The sequence below is a fragment of the Caloenas nicobarica genome, chromosome Z, assembly GCF_036013445.1.
Source record: "Caloenas nicobarica isolate bCalNic1 chromosome Z, bCalNic1.hap1, whole genome shotgun sequence".
NCBI classification, from domain to species: domain Eukaryota; kingdom Metazoa; phylum Chordata; class Aves; order Columbiformes; family Columbidae; genus Caloenas; species Caloenas nicobarica.
In genome coordinates this window covers 23,524,197-23,551,863 of record NC_088284.1, presented here as the reverse complement: position 1 = coordinate 23,551,863, position 27,667 = coordinate 23,524,197, and the positions used below count along the sequence as shown (strand labels likewise).

Genomic DNA, 27,667 nt, shown 5'->3' with positions numbered 1-27,667 from the left:
CGGGGGGCGGAGCGGACGGGGGGCGGGCGGGGGGGCTGCCCGCCAACCCGGAAGGAGTGAGGAGAACGCCGAGGTCGGAGCGGGCGCGTTACGCGGCGTCCCCGGTCTAGGAGGGGGCGGCGGCGCGGGGCGGCGGAGGCGGGGGGGGGGTGTCCGTCACGTGGTGCCTGCGTGCCGCCGGCGGCTCGCGCTCGCGCTCGCCGCCGCGCGTTGGGTGCCCGCGCGCGGCTGAGGGGCGGCCGGGCGGCTGTGACAGCGGCGGCTGCGCCCTCCGGTCCCGCGCTCTGCCCGCCACCGGCGCTCCGCCGAGGGGCTTCCCGGGGGAAGCTGAGGTATCGCGGGCAGGGCTGAAGTCGTCGCAGCCCTTGGTGGAGCCTGGGCGCGAGCAGCAGGCGGGCACGGGCAGCCGCTGGCGCCTCCGTCCCTCGGCCGTGGCGGGCCGTCAGTGACCAGGGCGAGGAGGCGAAGGTCGAGGCAACCGACTTGGAAAGAGGCTCCCTGCAACGTGGTTGTTTCACGTGGACAAACGCCACAGCGTATAGGTGGTATCTTCTTTATTCTTGTCGTTAATTCTTGAAACGTGTAATAAAGCAGTGATCTGGTGTCTGAGTGGTAGGTACAATACGGGAGAATAACAGAAAGAGGAACTCTGGAAACTGTGTAAATAATTATGAATTTACTAAAAACCATGCTATTAAAGAGGCAGTTTACAGAGAACAACGTGCCGGTTGCTCGTTCATTGCCTGCATAGGTTGTCTTCTTTCACACAATCTGTAGTTTCTGTGTATGTGTTAAGCTTTTTTTTAAAATTTATTTATATCTGTGTAATTATTCTTGCAAAATATGCATTGCAGGAGGTGTCACACAGCTTCCAGTCTCACAACTGATGAATTTTGACTAGAAGTGAAGTTAAGCACTGAAAATAGGTCTCTGAGAGTAATTAACAGTGTACCCCACTACTAGATATTTAGAAGGCTACCCTGTTTTTAAATAAATTTGGAAGAAAGATTCCGTTTAAAGTTATGGCTTATATGCTTTGTGTTTTGCGCCCCGTAACCATAACTAGTGCAACAAGATGCCTCATCAGTATAATAGGGATCAGCATAATCCCAATTATTAATAATATGGCTAGAGCCAGCCCTCTTCATTTTTCTAAATAGAAATTTTTTGTCAGCATAAAAAAAGAAAAGCAGCCATGTGAAAGTGCTTGTGTTCTGAATAGTGACGAAGTCGCAGAGTGTGGTGTCTCAGCACCAGGTGCTGCAGGTGTGTGCAGTGTTGCTTCTGTAGATTATTAGGTAACATACTTAGGACAAAGTAGGCAATTCCTCTACTGGATATTTATATTTATAAGTGGTCATAACTGCATTTGGTGAAAGTTTTAAGCCAGCTGTTGGGTGCTTAGGATATGTCTTGCTAGCTCAGCTTTCCTGCCGTTTGGTCTCAGGGGACTGGAAATACTTGAGAGGACTTCAGCTACACAGGCCGGAAAATTCTAAACAGAATTTTAGGCATTGTCTAAAGGGGTTAACTATTGTAGGCAGTATTTGGGGATTATAATTTTGGATTTAACATCCTGAAATATTCTTTTTTAAATTTTTGTTTTAGGTGTCTACATTGGGGAGGAGAAATTTGGTTCCAAATCAAACACAAGTGCTCTCATGCAAACTTCAGTAGTGTGTCTGTAAAGATGGATCTGGGATCACATTCCACTTTAAAAGGTAAGTAGTTGCCAAACAGTCAGTAAATTAAAATAACGCAGAACATCATCTAAGTGAAGTCACATTAATGACCAAAGGTGAAAAGTTGTCTGGTTCAATAATGGTAACCTGAGGCATTTAAATACTCATAGGTGTATACCTTGAAGAATCAAATTTGCTTTCTTGAAAGACTGGCATATTAAATAGGGATGCCAGTATATCATGATGATTTTCTTAAAGCCTCAGTGTCCTGAGACCAGATTGAGAATCGCAACTTCCTTTTTCACATTAATGTAAGCTTTTAATTCTCCTGCGGGTAAGGTCACCCCAGCGGTCACCATATAGGCTGTAAATCTGAAGCTGAAGTAACGCAAGAACACTGACTATGTTTAATATATTTATTTTAGTAGCTAATTTGTGATCTTTAAAGGATTGGTAATACTGCTTAAGTCTAGTTTTGACAATTTTTTATGCAAAGGAAGTCTTGCAGTTTTTCTGTAGGCTCATCAAAATCTCCTACATTTGCTCTCATTTCAGTTGCAGAGTACAGATTTGTTAGTTTACCAGCCTTCATTTTCGGTGAGGGTTGCCTAGGAACAGTTTTCCCATGAGCCTAATTAATTTTAACTGTGTCACCTTTACTGTATGGCCAACTTTGTCTCTCACCAAAAATCAGCCAATTCATGCCTCGGGGAAGTAACAAATATTTTATACCTTATCCCCCCATTAATAATTAAAAATAGTAAAATGTAATAATAAATCAAACAGGAGTATAACTTCTAAAGGCACCATTGTACAATACAATTGGATTTTTCTTTAAATACAAGACAGTGCTATTGCATCATGCATACTTGCATATTTTTCATCTCCTCATGGGTGACAAACAGAGTTTGACCCAACACTGCAGCAGCCTTTGCTGTTGGCTCTGGAGGGCACGGGTGGCCAGGGCAGCACAGGCCAAGCTGTTCAAGGTAACAAAATGCAAATGTCTCCCACAGCGTCAGCTGAGGTCTGTGCTGGGTGCCCCAGATCCCACTTACCTTCCTCATCTCGAAATCAGCTTGTGATTTGGAGTTCACAAAGGAAGTAGAGCAAGGCTCTGAACATAAATAGGTGAATTAAATTGTGAATTGAATCATTTGCAGTTAATGTGATATTAGCAAAGTACATGGACAATCTCCATATATAATGAATACAGTGGTGTCACATTAGAGGCGTAACTTGGTTTCCTTAAATTTAGACTTTAGCCTGCAGCTTTTCCACACAAACCCTTTTCTTGTGTGAAACAGCTGTACGTGCAGAGCGTTGCATGATGCTGTTAAAGGCAGACACTTGTAGCTATAGGTCTCCTACTAAGTGTAGCTGCCGTGTTGGTCCTGTTGCGTCAGCTCACGCTGTTTGTTCCTGTGGGGAAGCAATTACAATAGAATATTGCCTTTTTGAAAATGCCGTTTCCAAGCTTTCGTGGGTTTGGAGGAAGGTGTGACACGGGTACCTCCCACGGCCCCAGAACCGGTCGCTGACAGCAACAAGCCGCGCGCTGGTTGGTAGCTGTGAGTCTGTCCCATGCCCCCCCGCATGATGCTGACTCATCAGTTCTGAACACGTGAGGTTGGCAACGCGGCCCGAAATCCGGGCGAGAGCCTTTAACCTGTGGCAGCCGAGCTGGCCTTTCTGGCAGTGGCAGCTCCTGCCGACACCCGGCGTGGGGCGGGGCGGCCCGAGCTCCCCCGGCGCGGCGGGGACGCGGCCTCCTCCCCCCACCCCGGCGGCGGCCCCGCACCGGGTTACTATGGCGACGGGCGTGACCAAGCCGCCAGGCGGCGCTATGAGCCTCGCCGGGCCGCGACCATCGTGGCGTTGCGTGTGGGGGTAAAACTGAAAGTGGAGGGCTCGGCCCGCGGCGAGTAGGCACCGCGCTGCGCCCGGCTCCCCTGGGCCCCAGCCTTCCCCCGCGCCGGCTCTCTCCCATGAGCGCTTGAGCCGCCCCGACCTGAGCATGTCGGAGAGTTTCGACCGAGCCCCAGGTGCCGGCCGAGGCCGGGGCCGAGGAGTCGCTGCCCTCCTCAGAGGCGAGGGCGCGGCGGAGAGCGGCGGCGGAGCCCGCTCCGAGGGCAGCGGTTCCCACAGCTCAGGCTCGGCCGAGGAGCAGCGGCACCAAACGGGCGGCCTCTTCCCGCAGCAGGAACCATTGCGGCCTCCGAAGACGGCGCCGCTGGGCACCGGAAACGCAGGTACTGGCCGCCGCGCAGCGGCCCCCGCTCCGCCGGAGGCCCCCGGTGTTGGGGAGCAGCTCCCTGTAACCTGCTGCGCTCCGCTCGTTTGCCCGCACCGCTCTGCTCCTACTTCGCTTATGTCTCCGACTGTCCTCCCCTCCCCCCACCACGCTCCCTTCCCCGTCCCACTGAGACTAGGGCCGGGGGGCTTCCTTTCCACGTTGCTCCGGCCTGGCCACAGGGGCGCGTCCTTTTTCCCCACCGCCACATGTGGGGGCTGAGGGGGTCACCTCGGCCTTGAGGGCCAGCGCTCTGCGCACCCCAGGCACCTGGCTGGCTCCTCTCGGCACTGCGTGGAGATCAGCTGCATAGGGGTACTTGCACCTGTTGTCAGAAGAGTGCTCGTGTTTCTGGGGTATGGGCCTGTGCCCAGGTAAACGTGTGATCTTGTATTGCAGCCACCCGCAACACATCTTTGTCCATCCCCCCCCTTTCCATGCCCTCACATCTGTGCGTGTGTTTTATCCGTCTGTTAATCTGACCGCAGATGGTCTCAGCCTTCCCCTTATTGAAGAACTCTAACTCCAGCCTAAACATTTGTCAAAAAATAACCCAACAGCAATACAAAACATGGTTTGATGGTTACCTTTTTCAGGTAGGTATCAGGTTCTGTTTTCAGTGAACTTAAGAGCTAATCTTAAAAATACATTTGGAAAACATAGAAAATAACAGTTTTAAAAACACTGTTTTCTTGGAATTTTTGGCAAATGGTGTATAAGAGCAACAATAGCTTTGTCTTTGAGGATTACATTAAAAATTGTGTTGTTAAAAATGAGTGAGGTCTTCATTTATTTACCTTCAAAGTTTTGCATTTTTATCTGAAATCTTTGAAAAACCCTTAAGAAAAGCAAGCATACCATAAGAAGATTTACTGGATTCTCAGGTTAGCTCTTTTAGAAAACGTGCATGACAGACTAAGAGAGCTCTTTTTTCTTTTTTTTTTTATTTCCCTCCCTTTTTTTGGCCACCTTCTAATGAACATTGTGTTCACTTTTGGTCATGTAGCAAGACAACTCGAGTTTGCTACAGTGAAAACTTTATCCATTTTTAAGAAAAACAGTAAAACCAATATATTTATAGTAAAAGTATATTTGAAGTCTAGAACAGGATGTATTTTCTGTGAATACATAAAACTTTAGCAATTTCTAAGAAAAGCTGTTAACAAACTTTTCAGAACACCTGCAACAGACAGGAATTTCATCTGGATCACAAGATAAAGTTTCAGTTCCTGATTCTGGACCAGAAATGAGTGAACCTCAGGTGACTGTGGCTCCTGTGGTAACATCAAAGTTGTCTGCTAAAGCACCTGAGTTTTATCCGTCGGGGTACAACCAGAACTTCAATCAGAACTTCACAGTAAGTGTTTGTCTTCACTTAGTGTATGGCAATTTACTTATATTCAAATTTAAAATGTTTTCTCGAGATCTTGTATATCAGGTAACTTCAAAGCTGCATTTGCTGAAGAGATTTGCAAAATTCTCATGATAACCTCCAGAGTCACAGTCAGAATGTTAAGTGATAATGGGTGAATATTATAGTGTACAGGAGAGCCTTTAGCATGGGCTATTTTGCTAAAGCTTGCTGCAGGTAAACACATTTCTTGTTGATTACACTAAGCACTGATTACACCCAACATCAGAGTAAGCTGGTTTTTTTGGTGACCACCTCTGTTGTATCTTCACTGCATTTTAAGTAAAGGCTTAGCTGCGCTTTTATGCAGATTTCACAGGTGTTCTAAGAAAATGTGACAGAAAGCTTGAACTTTAGCTTTTCTGAGCACAGTGTTTACCTTTTATAAATTTACTGTGCCATGGGTATGATTTGCCATGACTGCTTACCTTGATGTACCATCATGTCTTTTAATTCCTTCAGTGGTATTGTAGCTCCAAAGGGCAAAAAAGTAGGGTTAGGCTCATTCCTAGCAGTTACCTACCCACATACCTAATGCAAACTATATTTGCAGCCAGACTAAGGGTGGTATCAGATCAATATGGTAGAGGCATCATATAATAAAAGCTGGTACTTCTTATTGTCCATTCCATTGTCTTCTGTGTATTGCTTCAGTAATTCTACTCCAAGGAGGATCTGTGTGAATTCTTGGAATATCCTTTTGTTATGCAAGCAGCCAAACTCTGGTACTATATGTAAACAGGTGGGAACTATTACTTTTACAAATACAATCAAGTCAGAAAAAAACAATTATACTGAAACAGATATTTAATAACTTAAGGAAAAAACTTTTTTATTTTTCTGTAAGTTAAATAACTTATTTGAATGCTAAATATGGTGTTTTGGTGTTTTGAAGCCTTTTCCTCACCAGTAAAATTGATGTTATCTTAATGTTGCCAGCTTGCTGAATGGAATTACTGTCCTAGATAATACAAGCCCATAGCCAATATACAACTGTTAAAGAAATGCCAACATTAACATGCCTTAGTGAATGTATAATCTAGGGGGAAAATAACTACTTTGCCCCAGTACACATTACATGTTTTCTATAAATAAAGGATTTCAGTTTCAAGACAAAAAAAACCCCATTTGGAATGGCATACATAATGCATTGTTATAATTACAAAGTTTTGAGGCCTGCAGTGTTGCTTTTCAGCTGTTTTGCAAAAACACGTAAGCATGTAGGAGTTCCTGGTTGCTATGTTGTAGGAAAATGCTATGAATATAAGTGACTCATTTATTAATAAAAATAACTCTTAAAATGTTAGCAAAACCTAGAACATTTATTTGGAAGTATGTTGCAGGGACCTTAATCAAATCAGAATGTACTAGATATAAGATAGTCATGTTTCAGACTTTAGTCCTTCACTACTATGAAGTTTGGTTTTATTTACTTTAATGATGGAATTCATTTTATAAACTGGGCTCACTTGCAATAAAAATAGGGAATTTAGCACGCTTTACTGTTACACAAATTTTGACTATGAGATTTAAAATTTGAATCAAAACAAAGTTTTGAGAAACTTCTGGCTTTCTGACTTAAAATTAGTACATTTTAGCTTTCATTTAGAATGTTCCTTGGAATTTTTAGATCTGAAAATTCTCATTTCTCTTATAAAATACACAGTAGTTTTCCTGTTAAGCTGTTGTTGTTTTAGAAATAAAGTGTTGATTTCTTGTTTGATTGTACATTATTGTAATTACTATGCACGCCCATGTAACATTTGATTTTTAGATTAGTTTTGAGTATCAGAACTACTAGAGATTAACCATCAGTTATCTGTGAAGATAGTTTAAGGGGTACAGTATTCAAGGCATGCTAGAATTTTCAGAAGAACTTTACGAGGACTTTGGGGAGGGAAGACTTCTGTGGAATTCTCTGTTTGCGTATAACTGTCCATCCCATCAGAAGTTATGGATGTCTGCAGTAGAGTTGGTGACTGGATTTAGGTTTGGATTGCCAGTAGGAAATGTCAGACTTGTTCTCTGGCGTGGGTGTATGATAATAACATGACTATCACTCCATCAGAAGGGCATAATGATTTTCACACTGCATAGTTTTGGGAGTGTGTTTTGTATTTGCTTAGGTGGAATTCTTCCCCTACTGCTTCTTTTTTTTTTTTCCTTTTTTTTTTTCCTAACTTCAGTTTATTTCTGAAAGGAGGCTAAGCAGCTTCAGTGTTGGTTTTATGCGTTTAGCCAAATGTGAATAGGTGATTTTGATACAGAATGGATAGGTGATTTTGTATATGCAACAGTCCTTGTACTTCAGCTTGCAATAACTTTATATGTGCTCAACAAGTTTACGATAATGTGAAGGGGAAAAAAGCTTGTTCTTCAGAAGTCTGCAGAGTAATCAAATAAATGATAAATTATTAGTGAGTAAGTTCCTAAGTGAAAATGTTGTGAATACTTATCAAGTATAGTTAAATGGTAATTAGCACCTGTACAGAAACAGAGCCCAAGAGTAGATTTGGCTCATAGATCTTTTCTATAGACTTCCTGGTATTTATGTAAATCAGAGGAGTTTTAGTACCTGTTTAGCCTTTTAGTTGCTGTCTTTAAACTCATGAACTGACCCTTAGTAGAAGAGAGGCAAATCTGTAATCTTCAAACTGGAGACACTTTTGTTGTGGACAGTCCAGGATCCCATCCTATAGCTATCAAACATAACGGAGGAGGAATAGAGAGTGTTGTCTTGACTGAGAAGTCATTGAAATTTATGGATCCTCACCAGTGCTGAGTACAGGGAGACAATCATTGCCCTAGTCCTGCTGGCCACGTGAGTTCTGATACAAGCCAGGATGCTGTTGGCCTTGTTGGCCACCTGGGCACACTGCTGGCTCACGTTCAGCTGCTGTCAATGAACACCACCAGATCCCTCTCTACCAGGCAGCTTTCCAGCCACTCTTCCCCGAGCCCGTAGCCTTGCATGATGGTGTTGTGACCCAAATGCAGGACCTGGCAAAATGGGGAAAAAAAAAAAAATGGAAAGAGGAGTATGAATACAGGGGCACCACTATACCAGAAGGTATTGGGGCCTCTTCCAAAACAAGGACATTTTCCTCCAACATTTAATTCAAGTGAGGATGAAAGGAAGGTACTTTCTTCTCTGCTGACTGAGGATGCCATAACAACCTGAAGGCTGTCAGAAAGAGCAGCTGCTTCTACTAGCTATAGCAATTGCATTGCCTGCATCCTGGCTGGAGAGTTTTCTAACAGGTTATTTGGAGAGATGCTAGTTCAGCTGTATGTGACTAAGCTGCAATTGTTGTACAATGTCATAGTTCCATGGAACAAAATAGTTTAAGTTTACTGTACGGAACTTTCTGTGGGCTATTTGAAATTACCTAGCAAAAGTTTATTTCCTTTAGAGAAGTAGAACAGTTAGCAAGTTACACGGAGGCCTGTTAGCCTTCCTCCTTTGGCTTTATAAGTTCCAAACCATTAGAATTGTAGAATACTTTAGGTTGGAAAGGACCTCTGAAGTTCCTCTGCTCCAACCTCCAGTTCAATGCAAAAACCAACTCAGATCAGGTTGTTGAAGGCTATATATTAACAATTTGATACCATTTTTGTAAAACCGTATTTCTTTCCTATTTCTGATGGGCAACATTAAGTAACAGCCATCAGTAGTATTCTCTGGGCAAATACTCTACCTAATTAAACATCACAGGAGATACTTCTAGGGTTTTTTGGTTATATTGATGTGTCTGCCATTAGCTTAAGTTGTATACACTTACAACATGGGTCTTTGAAACATTTTGGTAAGTCTGCATTTTTCCCCACACATTCTTCATAGGTCATGAAATGAATGTCAGTATTTGATTTTCAGCAATGTCTGTCTTTCTCTGCAGTTCATATCCAGATAAAAATCTTTCACAGGTCCTTATTGCTTCACAGTTGCGGAGGGACTGAGGCATTGTAAAGGCAGAAAGTAAACAACATCCGCTCATCATGGGAGGGGTGGTGGGGAGGCGGAGAGTATAATTATACAATGTATTGATTTATTTGTGTCCACAAAGTAAAGTGTGTTATTGCTTTTACCTCAATTTTTCATTAAAGTAGATACATTTTTAAACGTTTTCTTGTTAAATAGTAGATCAGTTGAAAATTCCATTGTTCTATATGTTACCTTTATGTACTGAATCACTAATTATAAGTAATTTCTTTAGCCATCCATCTTCAGGCTCCTGCTTGCACTTCTGACATCTCAGATGCTTTTCATAATCTTTTGTGTAGTGTGACGAAGTGGATTATTTGTACTGTGTTATTGCTAGTGACATCACAAAGTATATTGCTTCCTTAGCCATTCCCCTTGTATACGGGCATTATAATAATCCAGAACAGTATTGTTTAGATGCTGTTAAATAAAGTCATTTCTGAATGGACAAAATTAGTAGCCTTCTGTTCCATCAGCGATAGCATAAATGCCTTGTAATCTTTGAGCCACTGCCAAGAGATGCAAATTTGCTGACTTTAAAAGATCACTTTTCCTGGCTACATATTCTACATGGGAGCAGTGCACTGTATCTGTTGTATTTCTGTAATTTCTCACCCTTCTGCATATTTTGGAGCACTATACACTCTAAGCCCAAAATATTTTGTTTTCAATTATTTTTCCTTCTGTGTTTTGCATATCTGCAGCACAGTTTGTGTGCACATCAGGAATGGGTGGTGAGCCTCAGTTTGTTAGTTTCATTCTTAACAGATACACTTAGTTATTTGTTAGTTAATCGTGCACACAACTTGGAAAACTGTTATTTCTTTTTTATCTGTCTTTTCATGTATTTTGCTGGGAGACCTTAAACACTATAGAAACATGTCCAAGTGAACTGTGTAATAAACACCACTATGCAGAGACTCAAGACTGAGGGCTATATGTTTTTTACTGGAGATAGTAAATGTAACAACGTAATTTTAGGTTCATTTTAAATAGTTGGTATATTCCTTCATTGCCATAGGATTCTTCCTTTGAAGATAGATATGATGGCTATCTGACTTTGGCAGAATATGTACAAGACTTCCTAAATCACCTCACTGAGCAACCAGGCTGTTTTGAAACTGAAATAGCACAGTTTGCCGAAACACTGAATGGCTGGGTCACTGAAGATGAAGCTTTACAAGAACTTGTTGAACTCATCTATCAGCAGGTAGCCTGTGTATTGTGTCTTATAATGTGGATGTTATGCCTCTGTTACCTAGTGTTCAAGATAAGCATAATTTTTATGTAATTGTATCTACGTAGTAGTATAATGGTTTGAATTTTTTTTTTTTAGATCAAAACGTATGAGGAAAGATTTTGCTCTGTAAATTGAAGTGGTAGCTCAACTGTGGGATACTTGGATAATTGATAAATTTCCGCAGTTTACTCTGTTTCGTTTGTTGCATATTTGGATTTCCTGGGGCACGTACTAGAGTTGAAATTACAGTACTTAAAGCAAGTTGTATTTGAATTGCTGTATTTATATAGTAGAGATTGAAGAAGTCTTTAGCAATGTCAGAGTTGTATATTTTTAGTCTATCCTGCAAAAAGATTTCTTCGTAATACTTAGATACTTTTTTTCCTTGGTATTTTTAAAAAATTTAATTTATACCTACTGCACACATCGCCCTTTGGGAAACGCTCCTTTATTAACAGGCTTTCTTCTTCTTTTGCAATATATGTATTTGAGAACAGCATAATTGGAGGGAAGGAAAGCTCTTTTAATGGTAACTAGGTCCAGTTCAATTGACGGCCATGGTAATGAGGACAGGGACCTTGAGCTGAATTCCGTACTAATTGGGAGAGCCATTGGAAGTAACAGCGTAATATTTGTTGCTTAGCAAACGAGCTGCTCTTACTGCCTTTTGGGCTCGCTGCAAAGAATGAAGTCACACTTGTGCTTGCTATTTATTACATTAGGTATACCTCACTTTCCTGGGTTGGTTGTTTTCAAATTCTACCTTGAAGAATGCACGTTTTTATTCACCTGTTAAGTGCAGATACTTGCAGAATATTTTTCTGTAAAATAGTCTGGGCTATGTTAAAGCTGCATGACTGGTTGATCATTGTAAAGAACTATGGAGACTCAAGTTTCTTATTTTATCGTACAGAACTGATGCACATTTAATTCAGAACAGTTTAGTTAAATGTTAAGATTGCCTATGCTGTGTTTGGCAGCATCATTTTCCTGTCCTTTATTTGAACACATGGAGGATAGTTAAAAAAAGATTAACATATTCCATAGAACTTTACTGAAAGAAGAAAAGAAGAAATTCTCCTATTTTTAATTTCATATATGTTAAATACATTGACTCTCATTTAATGTAAATGTTTATGTTGCCTCTTCCTGTCACCTCCTATTTAAAAACAAGTCCAGTGTTAGGGTTGGCTGTGCCTACCTTAACTCAGAAGCATTGAGTGTTATCAGTCTGAAATCAGGTGAAAAATAAAACTTAGTGTAAAAAAGCTGTGCTAGTATGCAAAAGCATCTGATTTTAGTTTTGTTGCATGTCGGGATAGGATAGTGTTCAAGTGTATGTCAACTAAGCTTATTATTCTTCTGTCTTGAGCAGAGGCTCAAGTATTTGTGTTTCCTAGCTTATCAAAAAACAATTAAAATTGCAGAAGTGTATTTCTAAACATCTGCTTATAAATAAAAACTGAATTCTATTTTAATATCTTAATAATTAAAACTTGTATCTTCCAAAGACACTTCAGTTCTCTCCAGCAACTTTATGCACACAGTACAGTTACATTGAGGGTGTATTTTTCTCTGCCTGTCAAAGGTAACTAGCTATAATGCACTGACATGCTAATGGCAAGATGTTTTTTTCAAAAATGTTAGAAGCAGAAGAAAAAGGAATGTTCAAAGATGATAAATCCACAGGAGAAGTTTAATGAATTCTTAGTACTCCTGTTTTCTTTTGGCAGAGCTGATGGAGTTATTTACACCAGAACCTTTTTTTCACTGAAGCTGTATTTGAGAAATAATCTTAAATTCAAATGTTGTTAGAAGAGAGTTTAAAACAAATGAACAGTAATAAATTGCCAAAATAAGGGGATATTCTGTGTTAAGTTCTGTCAGAGGTTGAATGTAGACTTTGAATTCTCAATTACTTTTTTTCACCTCTTGAAATTTTGAAGTGTCAGATTTAAAGTATTTTCAGAAAGTGTTTAAATTGTGTCATTTCATTGCTGCCACTAGTTTTTAAATGATAAAAGCGCAACTGTTCAACAGTAACAGGACTTATTTTAGAAAAAAAGGACTTGTCAAGACCTATTAACTGTAATGGTACAGTTTTAGCCTTTGAATCAGGAGTTTACTATTCTGCACATAGCTGGAGCACATAACAGGAGAAGGTATTTCCTTGCTTGCCATGTTCTTGTACTCCTTCCCTGGGCATTTAGTGTTGCCAAAAATAGATTCTGGGATAAATAGCTCTTAGACTGAATGAAGGTGCCTTTATTCAAATTGTTTTAATGTACTCATTGGTCCTTGAGCGAGTTTGCATCCTTGAAAAAGTGTCTTAATGTCCACTGTTGATTTTTTTTTTTTTTTTAAATCGTATGTGACTTTTAGACACTCTTTGGTTTAAGTCACAATGGAGAAGTAGAGTTGAGGACACATGACATAATGGTGATTGTTTTCTTAAAGCCACAAAATCACAGTATAATGATTTTAAGTGCTGAAATGCATATAGAAAAGTGTTGATGAGATGAAAACATTAACATGACAAATAGTAATTATTAATTTTCTGCTCTGCAGTTGTCTAATCAACTGTTGTTAAGCACAGCTTTGAAAAAAGATATTTCCTGATAGCCTAATCATGACTTTCAATGAATAATTTAGTTTTCCACTTTTTTTTTTTTTTTTTTTTTTTTTTGGAAGGCCACATCCATCCCAAATTTTTCCTACATGGGAGCACGGTTGTGTAACTATCTATCTCACCATCTAACCATTAGTCCACAAAGTGGGAACTTCCGACAGTTGCTACTTCAAAGGTCAGTATCAGCATGTAATTTTAAGCCTGTTACTTTCTCAGGTTATACGTCTTCCTATTTTGTATATAACTCTTAATGTCATGTGCAAAGAGGTATATATTTAAAATAGAAGTTTACATTGAGGATTATTAAAGTACATGTACATACTGGATATCAAATACATGTATTTTTTAAATATTTTAAAATATGAAAGTAGGACTCCATTCAGAGTTCTGTAGATTCTTTTGAACTATCTTGGACTGATCCCAAATTACAGGGTAAATTGAAGGCTAGTGAATACTAAATGCACATACATGTACTGTTGTCTTCCTTTGACTCTTGACAGGACTTAATTAATTGTGTGTTTTTCTTTACACAACAACTCCAGCCAGAAAAGTAATTAAAGTTTATTCATTGATCAGCTAATTGATTTTTATATCTATAAAGTTACGTGCATAAAATCCAGGAGGATAATTTTCTTCAGTTTCCAGTTACTACAGAGTTATGATGGCTTATGTGTTTGAGAAGTTCCTTTCCCATACATTTCCCATAACAGAGACTCAGGCATGGATTCCAGAAATTCTTCTAAAATAAGTAATTTATTTGCAAGGTACAGCATAGAGCAGCTGAAGCTGGATACCTCCTAGAGAGGGACACTCAGCAGGAAAAAAATTAAGACAGTTATACTCCCACAATCCAAGTGCCCACCCTATGCATGTCATGCTGGACCATCTACAAAATTAGAGTCTGGGGTGCCCCCCTTCTTTATTGGATCTGTTCATTTTTGTCAGGCAGGCTGTCAATTAATGTTCTGGCCTTCCTTGAGTTGCTATTTTGCACCTGCATCTGGAAAAAATAAGTTCTTGACAATAGCCAAAACATTCTTCTATTTTGTCTTCTGTTAGGCATGGTCCTGTTCCTTATCTCCAGGGATGCAGTTCCCCTTATCTTCTAGCTTGTATACTCTTAGGCCTTTTTGTACTTTAAGAAGTAGGAAGTTTCAAAGGTTCACAGCTTGCGGAAGTTATTCTCAGCAAAATTACTTATGCTAAGCAAATTCTATACCAGCAGTTTCTAAACAAGTTCTACAAAAAGCTGTATACCAAGTAATTCAGTAAGTTAAGGCAGTCTGTTCTCTATTAGTCCTCCCTTTGTTTTTGGTAATGCATTGCTGCTAATATGTGAAGCAGAGTTCATGAAGTTTTTCTGAACACATTATCATCTTCCTAAGTTTTGTATACAAAATGGTTATTAGTATGAGGTACAGTAAGGCTGAACCTAGTAAGACAACTACAGGACGCAACATGTTGTATATTCTGGTGGTATGCATGACTACCCAAAAAGGGTTTCCCACTAGTGGTGGTCTCCATCTTTAAGTCTTTCGATTGTACTGTGTATTTATTTTATATCATGGTGGACAGTGATCGAAGTGTGTTGTCCACTTTCTTTGACTCATTTCAGTGCTTGGCGTAGCTCATGCTGCTGCAGTAATTTTCTCACTAGTGTGAGGTTTATTTCAATGGGTACAGGCAGTAAATCTTGGTATAGTGTATAGTTAGCTTGTAACAGTGGGTGGGAGGTTACAAGGGCTGAATCATTAAAAGCACAGCCCATAATTTTGGTACAATTACAAATGGAATTATTTGAGTGATTGCTTGTATCCACAAGCACATTATCTACGAATATAGAATTACAAAGGGTTCTCATACAAATGCATCCCTAGTGTGCTCAAATACAGTTTATGGAGTTTCATCAGGATGCAGTTGAAAATGACAGATACTTTGTTCAGTATCAAGATAAATGCCTCAAGCCTTAATGTCATTACTCTCACAGATAAATCCTTGGTGTTTCTGCTCAAGGCATGCACTAACATTAATAGTTTGCCAATTATTTTTCTTCCATTTCCCCTATGTTATATATTCTGATGAGTACAGTTCAGTTCTTATTTATTTCTACAGTTTAATGACGATAAGACTTTGTAGTTGACAAAAATGCAACCTTTTTTAAATTTATATATTTCCTTTTAAATTTTACTGCGTGACATTTGAAGAGGTAGTGCACTATAATACTTAAGAATTCTTTAGGAATTAGCCCTTTGTTCTTTAAGGCTTTCTAAACTTCAGGCTTGCTTCTTATTTTAAAAGCTTCATATAGTCCACCTACATTTAGGAGCAAAAGCATCATAAACTTTAACAGCGATGCATTCAGATGACCTTTCATCAGGAATGGTACCTTATGGAGAAGCTGAAAATATCTGCTTTGGGACAAGGGAAAAAAAATGAGCCTTTTTGCTTTCAAAATGATCACTCTTGTCTTTTGTGGGTTTTTTTAACTATGTTTATTACTTGAACATGAGGGAAATATCAGTTAACATTGGATTGTCTGATTCCTGTTTTTTAAAGCCAGCCCAATAGATAACATTCATTTTAGCACCCTGAAGCCATGAGTTTAAAGTTGCTTATGTTTTCATTGCTAATATGGATGAAACTGAGGGGGGAGGGGGGCAAACAACCTAACAGTAGGACCACAGAGAGCTCTTCTTCTGTTTCTCAGCCGAAGTTTCTACCTTAAATTTTCTGTTTCAGCTCCTTAGATTTTTTTCAGTTTCTCTGGTGGTTCTTAATCCATTAAATAACCATTGAGAATACATTATAAGTTGTCTGGCTTTCCTTTTATCTCAAATATTTTTTTAATTCTGTTTTTGACCTGCTATGTAAACTTGTATATTTTCGACAGAGCTTTTGGATACTAGAAAAAATACCTCATTGTCATGTTATCCTAATCCTCTGTATTTGTATTTAAATTATAGAATTGTAGAATGGCTTGGGTTGGAAGGGACCTTAAAGAGATGGTCTAGTTCCAACCCCCTTGCCGGGACCTCTTCTACTAGACCAGGTGGCTTAAAGCTCTGTCCAGCCTGGCCTTGAACACTTCCAGGGATGGGGCATCCACAAGTTCTCTGGGCAACCTGTTCTGGTGCCTCATCACGCTCACAGTGAAGAATTTCTTCCTAATATCTAATCTAAATCTAGCCTCTTTCAATTCAAAACCATTACCCATTATCCTATCACTACACTTCCTGATAAAGAGTCCCTCCCCATCTTTCTTATGAGCCTCCTTTAAGTATTGAAAGGTCACAATAAGTTCTCCCTGAAGCCTTCTGTTCTCCAGGCTGAACAACCTGAACTCTCTCAGCCTGTCTTCTTAAGGAGAGCTATTCTAGCACTCTTATCCTTTCTGTGGCCTCCTCTGGACCCTCTCCAACAGGTCCCTGTCCTTCCTATGCTGAGGTCTTCAGAGCTGGATGCAGGACTCCAGGTGCGGTCTTACCAGAGCGGAATAGAGGGGCGGAATCGCCTCCCTCAGCCTGCTGGCCACACTTCTCTTGATGCAGCCCAGGATACAGTTGGTTTTCTGGGCTGCAAGTGCACATTGCTGGGTCATGTTAACCTTCTCATCAACCAACACCTCGAAGTCCTTCCCCTCAGGACTGTTCTCAATCCATTCTTCACCTAGTCTGTATTTGTGTTTGGGATTGCCCTGACCCATGTGCAGGACGTTGCACTGTTTCATTTTGCTGTGTCAGATATCTCAGTGCTTGGAACATAATCATGCAATCATATGTATTCATCTAAAAGGACACAAAACCACAGTGTTTTTGTGAAGTCCTCGTATTTCCTTCACAAATCATACTTCCCAGCATTCAGCATTTAACAGTTTTAATGAAGTTCATCAGTTCTTAGCATTCTGTTAAACACATAGCATGTTATATATGATGGCATGTCTACAGATTATATGATTTTATTTTGATGTTTGCAGGTGTCGAACAGAGTATGAAAACAGAGATGAAGCTACCAAAGGAGAGGAGACGACTCGAAAACAATTTCATGCTTTTGTGCTGTTCTTAGCTGAACTTTACCTTAACCTAGAGGTAAGAAGAAAGTTGTATGTCAGGTGTTTTTTCATTAAATTTTTTGTTGTGTTTAGGTAAACACTGACATGGAATATAATTTGACGTGTTTTTCTAAAGGGGAGGGGAATAAAGTAACATAACTTTGGAACAGTTCTATTATAACATGTCCAAGAGACAGATTAAAAAAAAAAGACAAGGTCATTAGAAATATAAGTGTATAAAGATTAAAGATTTTTTTTTTTTAAATAGTGTAAGACTTCATAAAAAGAACCAGCCATAAACCACCTTTGGAATGAAGTTTTTGGTATTTTGTCTGGCAAAACCCCCAGATGACTACATTTAACTAACACAGGAAGTGTTACAACCTAGGAGAAGCCAGTCAGGATCAATAACCCGTGTAATTCAGTATTCAGCCACTAATAGGAGCTATTATCAAACACTTGAGGAAAGTATGGAAATCCTCAAAACAGGCAATTAAAAATGCAGACCTTTAACAATATTTCTTCTGAAGATTGAGTCCTTGGCTAGTGCATGAATTATGAAATCTTGGGTTTAGAGTGCACAAAAAAGTGTATGTACAAGCAAAACTTCTTTGACTGTTACACCTGTGAGTTCAGTAAGTTAACTGTAGTAGTGTACTCGAAATATATTTTTGTCTGGATTATTTCAGTGGTTTGCTTTAAGCAGATGCTATAAAAATGTTTTGCTGGCATGAGGAAAGAAAATAACTCTCTGACTCCTCCATTTCCTTTTATAAGTGGGCCTTGAAATCTGGTTTTCACTTGCTAGAAGTAAAAAAGATTTGCAAAGGGTTTGGGGGAGGGGGAGTTGTCCAGTTCTGTGGTGTGTACCATTTATTTTTAAACAATTTTCTATAACGTTTTAAATACAGAAGGAGTGCCTTCTAGAAGTAAGCCACTACAGCTGTAGAAAATACATAATGTAGGATGGGAAAGAGCATGGGATTCTGACAGTTTGGGATTTTATGGGCCATTTGCCAGGCATTTGGTAGTTTTTCTTAGCAATTTATTAGCAAACAAAAAAAAATGCTAGACATGCATTGTTATGTACGTCAGAATTGTAAGGATATTATTCAAAGTCTATATTCTAAAATAGTTACAGTATGTGGCATGTTCTTCCAGCTGAAGAGCTCAACTATGTTGATCACAAAATCATACAGCATTCAAGAGAGAAAATGTACCTAAATTAATTTCTAAGGCTTAAGTCTTTTAAATGTTTATATATATTTTGCAGATTAAAGGAACAAAGGGACAGGTGACACGAGCAGAAATTCTTCAAGAAGGCCTTCGGGAATTACTAAATGCGCTCTTCTCTAATCCTGTGGACAGTAATTTGATATGTGCTGTGAAACTGCTGAAGGTGAGACAGTAGTTTTCAAAACCAAGTTTTTTCACCTTCCTACCTTTGGGAGCAGTGGAGGAAACTGCAAATGAGGAAGTGTTTATAGGGCTTTATGCATCACATCATTAGCAGAGCAAGCTGTGCTTTTTTTTTTCATTAGTTCTGTTGTGAAATTGAGTCAACAAAAACTTAACACGCTACTCTAAAAGTAAAAAGTGAGGCTGTTTGTGTACACACAAGAGCAATAGAATGGAAACCAAGGCACAAAGGAGTAAGAAGCAGTCCCTTCAGGTCTCATTTTGCTGTTTCTGGTGTGGGAGAAAACTGTAACCAACTTGAATGAATTATGGGCTTTTGGGTATGTTCTCTGTTCTGAAGGACACTCAGCAGTTAAGGTCTACTACTTTCTGTGGCAAAAAGTTCTTGATATCAGTTATTTTATCCTGTATTGTCTGCATCATTATTACTGTAGAAATTATGTATTTCTCTTTTGTGATGAAAACAAACGTCTTTGCTTTTACATTTTACTTTTTCCTTAAAAATATGTTAGCCTCTATGCAGGGAGAAAATTTATCTTCCCTAGCCATGGTTATATGCATAATTGGGAAAACACTCTTTATTTTAGGAATGAAGACAAAAGGCTAAGCAGTATTTCTGTGGAGTTTTGTTTCTGTCTGGGGGGGGTTGGTTGGTTTGGTTTTCCTCATTGTTCCTCGTTTCTCCCACTCCGCTGTTTTTCAGACTTTTCTCTCTTGAATTCCAATTCTGGCAGCTTCTTTTGGGATGGTAAATAGGGAACAGGGAAGAGAGGTTTTACACCTTCCAATTTAAGCCCTTCATTTGAAATTTGGATGTTTAAGCAGGTTGCTTCACAGCAAGTGTGAGGTTGGCATCCTGGGGTGTATTAGAAGGGGGGTGGTTAGTAGGTCGAGAGAGGTTCTCCTTCCCCTCTACTCTGCCCTGGTGAGACCTCATCTGGAATATTGTGTCCAGTTCTGGGCCCCTCAGTTCAAGAAGGACAGGGAACTGCTGGGGAGAGTCCAGCGCAGGGCCACAAAGATGATTACGGGAGTGGAGCATCTCCCTTATGAGGAAAGGCTGAGGGAGCTGGGTCTCTTTAGCTTGGAGAAGAGGAGACTGAGGGGTGACCTCATCAATGTTTATAAATATGTAAAGGATAAGTGTCACGAGGATGGAGCCAGGCTCTTCTCGGTGACAACCAATGATAGGACAAGGGGCAATGGGTATAAACATGGAACACAGGATGTTCCGCTTAAATTTGAGAAGAAACTTCTTCTCAGTGAGGGTGACGGAACACTGGAACAGGCTGCCCAGGGAGGTTGTGGAGTCTTCTTCTCTGGAGACATTAAAAACCCGCCTGGACACCTTCCTGTGTAACCTCATCTGGGTGTTCCTGCTCTGGCAGGGGGATTGGACTAGATGATCTTTTGAGGTCCCTTCCAATCCCTGACATTCTGTGATTCTCTGATTCTGTGTAACAAGCACATTCGCTTCTGTGGTCAATCCTTACGTTGGCAGTGCCTCTCTGAGGCAAGGCCCACTGAAGGACATTTCAAAAAGGCAGTACAGAAATCAGGAAGCTTTCCAATGCTGTTGGTTTTTAAAATCGTTCTCCAAAGAAGATGGAGGTCTCACTATTTCTATGGATATTCTTGGAATATTTATTTGTGTTCATAGCATCCATTCTAAAATAAAAGACAGTGATCTGAATTATTTTATGATACATTTTTAAATCTAAAAGGTGTTACAGAACAGAGACTTGGTTTTCTGGAACACAAGTGTTTTCTGATGTCTTATGGTATCTACAAATGCTGGAGTGTATCTGCAGCTAGTTTGGGCTACCTCGTGAAACCTTGGTTTCACTGCTGAAGCAATAAATGTCTCCTATTGTCTTTTCCATTTAATATAGTGACAGATACAGGATTTTCACCTGTTTGCTTCGCAATATGTTTATTTTTAATTAAACCTTCTTGGTGCTATTATCTAGAATCAAGGTAGGACAAAACTAGGAATACCAAACAAGTGCTGAGGTGCTTGCTTTTATCTTTGCATTTTATTCCTGTGTATCATCAGGTATGATTCCAAGCATTTTGGATCATGTAATATTTATGCTGAGTACATCAGGAACTGCTACTAACTTTGATCATAGTGGCAAACTAGTTTTTTCTGATTTAACTACTGTGCAATTATTGGGCAATGAATTACCTATTCTTAACATGAAAGGCTTTCATCCACAGCAGTTCTAGACTGCCTGCTGCTAAAGCTTTCTCAGCAGCAGCTTCAGTATCACAGATTTTATGAATTAAAATTCAGGCTGGCTCGGTCAGATAATTTTGGCTCATCTTATGTATACTCAGATGAAATTCTGTGGCGTGTCTGATGCTAGCTGAGTTGACTGAAGTGTTTCTAAAATTCATTAAACTTTGTTATTCTCAGGCAAGCTGGTGGCATCATCTGCAAAAATAAGGTCTCCTTTTTCATAGCATATACTTAAGTAAGATCTGACAAATGCCAGTCACTAGAGTTGTTTCAAAATAATATTTCAAGACTGAAAGGAGAGAAGTTGCTGTGAACTTCTAGGTAACATAAACATTGGACATAGAGCTACCATGTTGTCTGTAGTCTAAAACGAACTATTTACAAGGTCTATTAATCTGTTTAGCAAAAAGATGCAGGCAATTGGGAGCTTCAGCCCTCAGGTAGTCACACATTGCATCTAAATGTTATGAATTGTTACAGAATCTCTTCTGTTGACGATTTATTAAAGTTTTATAATTTTCTTTAAAAAAAATATTAATCCCTTGTTTTTAGTTGACAGGCTCAGTTTTAGAAGATGCCTGGAAAGAAAAAGGAAAGAATGATATGGAGGAAATGATTCAGAGAATTGAAAATGTTGTGTTGGATGCAAACTGTAGTAGGTGAGAAGATAAATTTATGTGTAGTATTTTGGGTTTATATTAAACATAACACCTTAAAATCTTCAAGAATAATAAATATGTCCAAAACATTATATTTAAAACTTTTATTTTTGAAAAGTAAGAGGATATTTGGGTCACTTCTCTCAGGAAAAAGAGGGGGTTTGGATTTGGTTGCATTTTGTTTGTTTTGGTTTGGGTTGGTTTTTTTTAATCTTTTAATAGAGATGCATGTTCCACTCTAATTTTTTTTTCTTTTTTTAACCTTTCAGGTCTTGAATTCTTCCATAAGTGCTTTAGGCTCTAAGAGCAAGTATAGATACAAAGAGACAGTAGTGGCGATATCTCATAGTATATACTTTAAAATCTTAAATTAACAGTATTAGATATATACAAACAATATTAAATATAGATGGATCACTATAAATATGAAGGCAAAATGGAATATGCTTTGGCTTTTTTTTTCTGGAGACCATACTTTTTTGGCAGGGTCTTACTACAGTCTGGAAAAAAACAAGTGGTTGGCAAATGTATTCTGCTGCTTAATTTGCAATCAACTGCATGCATGAAGTTATCTGATTCTGCTGCACTTCATCCTCAGCTTCTTGCAAACTTACTAAAAACCTATAGAGGGTTCAGACACTGTGACCTGATCTCTTCCCATATGGAGGAAGGCCAACAATGCAGCTCATAGCATCTGTGGGTTGTAATTGAGCTGCCCCCAGGGAAGATGAGGAAAAATTTGCTTCACTAACCGGAGAAAATTGATAGTACAAGCTGAGGCTACAAACATTTTTAAATAGAGAAAACAACTGAAGATTTTATTTACATATTTATTCCTTAATGAGACTCTTCTCCATGGACTTGCTTAAAAGAAGAAAGCGATTTCTCTTATTTTAGGGATGAAATGAGTGGTGGTATCTAATGAATTTGAGTCATTACTTCTCATGGTTGACTGCAAAATTTCAGTGTGATTAAGAGGGCTGAATTTGGGAGCATAAACTAGATTATTAAAATACAATTTGAAGATCCTCCTTCTGGTTTTCCCAGTACTGTCCTTTTATCAGAAAAGGATTTGTTCCTCAGCTTGTGCTGCAGGTTTGGTATCTTGATTAAAAACTACAGCAAGTTCTGTTTTGTTTGGGCTCCTTACTTTACCACAGAGGAAACGGATAGTGACTATCTCATAACTGACACAAAAAGCATCTAGACTTGCAGCAGGGGGCGTGGGGAAAAAAAAAAAAAAAAGAAAACACACACCACTAAAAATTATTTGCAGACTGGAACAAATTTTGTGCTTTTTAGAGTCTGGGGGATTTAACTATCTAGTATTTGCAAGATAAGCCAAATTTCTTGCCTAGCACAAAACATTCTAAGTTCTGTAGTGCTTCTCTTTATTTCAGAGATGTGAAGCATATGCTTCTGAAACTAGTAGAACTGCGATCAAGTAACTGGGGTAGAGTTCATGGAACTTCTCCACTTACAGAAGCTACCCCTGAAAATGACCCAAACTATTTTATGGTAAGAATTTACAGACACTTAAGTTGCTTAATTCAATGTTAATTTAATTTGATGCATAGATGGTCACATTGCTGAAAACTACAAACAGCTGTTATCTCTGAATGCAAATTAACTTTCTGTATAAATTTGTTCTTAGAATGAGCCAACATTTTACACTCCTGATGGTATTCCTTTCACTGCAGCAGATCCAGGTACGTCACAAGCTTAGTACACCTGTCTTCTCCATCTTCTTTAAAAAGTTGTAATCAAGTTTATGTCCTGTCGAAGTACATAAAAAGTTGTTCTTCAGATGTTTGAAACTTGTACAACTTGAAAGACAAAACTATGTTGGAATTCCTGGCTTTATGTAACACATGCCATATTCTTCATTAAAAGAAGGTGAATGTTTGAAATAGAGAATATGTACTTGAGTTCATATAGTTGATAAAAATTTGTGCTATAGTCCTCAGTACTTGGTATCTCCACGTCTTCTTTTGGTCGTCTACTGTTAGTAGCAAAAGGTTTTTCTTCCTTAGTTTCTTTGTTTTCTATAATCTGAGTTACAACATGGTATGACATCATTTGAGTTAAAGACATCTATGACTACAGTTCTTTGGGAAGATAGGTATTATTCTTGGAGGACAACTGATGTCCCGAGAGAACTCTGTTTTTTCTATAATATGTTTCATGCCATTTATGGTTTCATTAAGTAGGCTATTTTCAAATTGTATAGAAGTATGCTAATTTAGAGGACTAGTCTTACATATTACTCAGACTCATTTTTACTTTGCCAGATTACCAAGAAAAATACCAGGAGATGCTTGAAAGAGAGGATTTGTTTCCAGATTATGAAGAAAATGGAACAGATTTATCAGGATCTGGAGACCCGTATGTTTTCTTTTTGAGTAATAGGTTTTTGTAATACTAGTTATTTTTACTGCAGAATTAAGAATCCAATCTTGATAAAAATGAAACTAAATAATAATTTTTTAGCTCTACAACGGAAGTTACATATTCATTCAGGTGTGAGTTGGTTTGTAATCACACAAGTTTGAAACAAATTTTATATTATCCGAGTAGGGTAATTAAATTTCAGAAACTTATACACATGTACAAACACACTCTCTTCTGCATTTAAAAAAAAAATGCAAGCAAAACAAAGCACCAGACCTTCAAGTATTGGTAACGAGGCAGCCTGAATTCATTTGACTGATGCGCATACACTTTCTAACTAGAGATGATTACAGAATTTTCAGAGTCCTTCAAAGAGAGGAGGTTTTAAAGTTTCTCTCCTCAGAGTAAGTAGTATTCCCTCAATTAAATGGCTAGTCATTATTCCTGTAGAACAAAACCAGCAACCCAATGGCAAAGGGGCAAGTAATAGATGGGAATGGATTCTGATTTCTGACACCAGTTTATAGGAATTTAATAGGTAACTAATAAAAAGAAATATGGCCTAAAATAAATTGCTCTGAACTTTGCACCCATGTGCTTGAAGGAGGACTTTCGGGTCATTATTTGCTACCTAGCAACATTTTCAGTGTTGTGTTTATGTGTGATAAGAGTGCTGGCCTGAATCAATACTTTTGTTAGTAAATTAGAAAACTTTTAGATGGTGCCTAGCTGAGGGTTGTGGCAAGAACTTTGGAAGATAAATTAGAGCTGTCATCAAAAATCAACAGTCTCATACTATGGGGAAAAAAATACCTATGTGAACTGCAGTGCTTAGAAGAACAAATTAAATGGTAAATGGAGACAGCAGTTAAAAAACGCAGCAAATCCAAAGAGTGACATGTGGCAGACTGAGAGTCAACCTTCATGCAAGGTGACCGTGGAACCTTCTTTCTTGAAGGCTTAAGAAAAGCTTAGGTATCCTGATCCTCTGTCAGCTGTTTCTCATGACTGACCTCAGGAAGAAGGGTTCTATGTTGAGTCCCTTCTCAAGTCTACACTTACATAGGAAAGGAGGAACAAATAAATATGTAGACTGCTTCTTCAATGCACAATGCTGAAGAAAAAATACTTTCTGTATACATTTATGTTGCTCTTACTGTGGTTTTTGTGTGGTTTTTGCGTGAAACATACCATTTATGGCTTCTGTGCAGATAAGATGTGCTTATTTGCTTGCTTGGAACTCAGGCACAGAAGGTAATAAAGTGAGCACCTGAAATTAATGCACACTTTTTGAGAGTTAGTAGCTGCAGGCCTTTTTTTTTTTTTTAAGGCTGTTTAGAACTATATACACTATCACGTTCAAGCTACAACTTTGTTGCCCTAGTTTATGGTGATGAACACTCCAGTTGAACCTAGAGAAAACAAGGAACACTGAATTTATTTCCCAGTAACTGTGGGGAGAAAGCTGAAGTGATCCCCATCACTTTCCAGCTTTATTTTGAAGTTCTTATCCAGTCTTTTCTGTGACCTAAATAAGACAAATCTTTTACAAAAGACTGGTTACAGTATAATAGAAGGTAATACAATGCAGATGCAATAGGGAGGTGAATTAAGGTTGCCTTCTTACATGTATCAACAAATAGGAATGCAGGTTTTCTTTACAAATATATTTGTAAATTTACAAATTATTTGACTACTGTGTAACCAAGACAGTCGATGCAGTATTTGACCTAGGATATTGACCAACCAAAAATTATGCTAATATTATGCTAGTTATGTTTGTTGCAAATATGTCACTAGAGACGCATTATTAAATTTTGGGAAGTTTGCATTGCATTATTTCATTTTCTGTCATCTCCGGAACTATTTCTGTCCTTTAAACTAGACAATGTAAGATCTCAAATGGTGACAAACACTGCAGCTATTTGTACAGAGCTATGCTGATTCAGGGTTCTGTTTGTTTTCCTGGTACCCACGACTTTTTTTCCCTCTTCATTCCCTTTAAGAAAATGTCATCATTAACTGCTACTTATAAAACTCTGCTTTATTCTTGACATCTACATAAATGTTTCTGAAAATCTGTATGTAAACCTGACGTATTTGGTGATTTGTTTTGGGTTTTTTTTAGGTATTTTGATGACATTGATGACGAGATGGATCCTGAAATTGAAGAAGCATATGAAAAATTCTGTATAGAATCAGAACATAAGAGAAAACAGTGAGACGTTACACATTAATGTTAGTCTATTAAACCAGTTTAGGTACAGTTAGAATACAAGGGGATATAAAACATTTGTACCAAAATAAGGAACTTGAATTTCTCAGAGTACTAAACTTATACAATTTCTGTTTTGTTTAACAGAATCTGCCAAAAATTGTAAACTTATGCCGTGTAACTTAAAATGTTGTGTATATATAATAGTTTATTTTATGTACAGGTATATGAACAATTTTTTGGCTGCAATAAAAATGATTTAAAAGTTATCATAATTGAAATTAAAATTTAATGGGGATCATCTGATAAAATTTCCTTTGAGGTTGAAAGAGGAAGAATAACTTTATCTAAATTTATTTGCTTGCTTGCTTGTTTTGGTATATATTGGGATTTACTCATCCTTCTTACCGTATAAAAGATATCTGGTATTTGCTTCTGTTGGGGTTTTTTTAATTATTTTTTTTATTGCTAATGAGAGTATGATCCAAATCTGGGGGTTTTTTGTGTAGATCACAATAATGAGAAATGGCTTGTGAAGATTTTGTTTTGTGGTGGATTTTTTGTTTCATTTATTTTCTTCCTCTTCCAAAACCCATACGGCTGAGGTCTGAACTTTTTTTCCTGGAATAAACATGATGTATGTTGATATGTGAAAAAGCAAGCAGTATTTTGGAAGTCAGGTGCTTTCCAGATCTTTGGTTCAGATAAGCTTATTTTCAATTTTTACAAGCAAAAACTATAATTTGTTGTGTTCTTGAAGACTATATGAATATAGTTATGTTTTAAGCCATGCTTCTCAAGCGTATGTGCAGTGCTTGGTTGTTGGTTTTGTTTGGTTTTGTTTGGGTTTTTTTAATGTATCTAACATGTCTGACCTTCCAGCAATCCTTTTAACTTTCTCCATTCTTCTAATTTTATGTAGTTTGATTTAATTTTGTAGTTGGAGTAAATTCGTATCTTGCATAAATGTTAATATCCTGAAGCCAACTACTCTTTTTTTTTTTTTTTTTACCCCATATAATCATGTTAGTTTTCCTAGGATAGTCCGTTGTTGTTGTTGCCAAACTCAGTTTTACTATTTTCTGTTATCTGTTACTCGTTAGACTGAGTAGAACCCCTCACCAAAACCAAATTGAAATATTTCCGAAAAGTTATCTACTGTAAAGAACACATGTTGTAAATATGCATGTAAATAATTCTGTTAATATTTCACTGTTATTTGTTTGGTTAAATAACTTGTGCATCTGCTAATAGAGTGAGCACTGACTGTTTTCTGGATGTTTATTTAACATACTTGTTTAGGTTGGAGTTTCGGAAAATAAAATTTAACTAGCTTTGTTTCTTTTGGTATAATTTCACTACCTTGTCTTTTTGCTTTTAAAAAAAGAAATGTTTTGGTCCTTCTGTCTCCCCTTCACCTAGCACTGCTTTTTTTTTTCTTTAAAGTATGCACTTA

The 27,667-nt window shown here is 38.5% G+C and overlaps 1 protein-coding gene across 3 annotated transcripts; it reads left to right on the top strand.

Annotated features, from left to right (window-relative positions):
- Nucleotides 1-47: 47 nt before the first annotated feature.
- Nucleotides 48-27,667, top strand: PAIP1 (poly(A) binding protein interacting protein 1). Of its 3 annotated transcripts, none has more exons than XM_065657143.1 (12): nt 48-73; nt 1,609-1,721; nt 5,151-5,332; nt 10,390-10,578; nt 13,300-13,412; nt 17,211-17,322; nt 18,559-18,684; nt 21,499-21,605; nt 23,006-23,123; nt 23,260-23,314; nt 23,897-23,990; nt 26,125-27,667. In XM_065657143.1, the coding sequence occupies exons 2-12, from the start codon at nt 1,691-1,693 to the stop codon at nt 26,216-26,218; spliced, it is 1,221 nt and encodes a 406-aa protein (XP_065513215.1). In that variant the 5' UTR covers nt 48-73; nt 1,609-1,690; the 3' UTR covers nt 26,219-27,667. The 3 variants fall into 3 exon arrangements, with proteins under 3 accessions (XP_065513215.1, XP_065513214.1, XP_065513213.1); XM_065657142.1 differs by lacking the exon at nt 48-73 and adding an exon at nt 239-542; XM_065657141.1 differs by lacking the exons at nt 48-73; nt 1,609-1,721 and adding an exon at nt 3,421-3,934.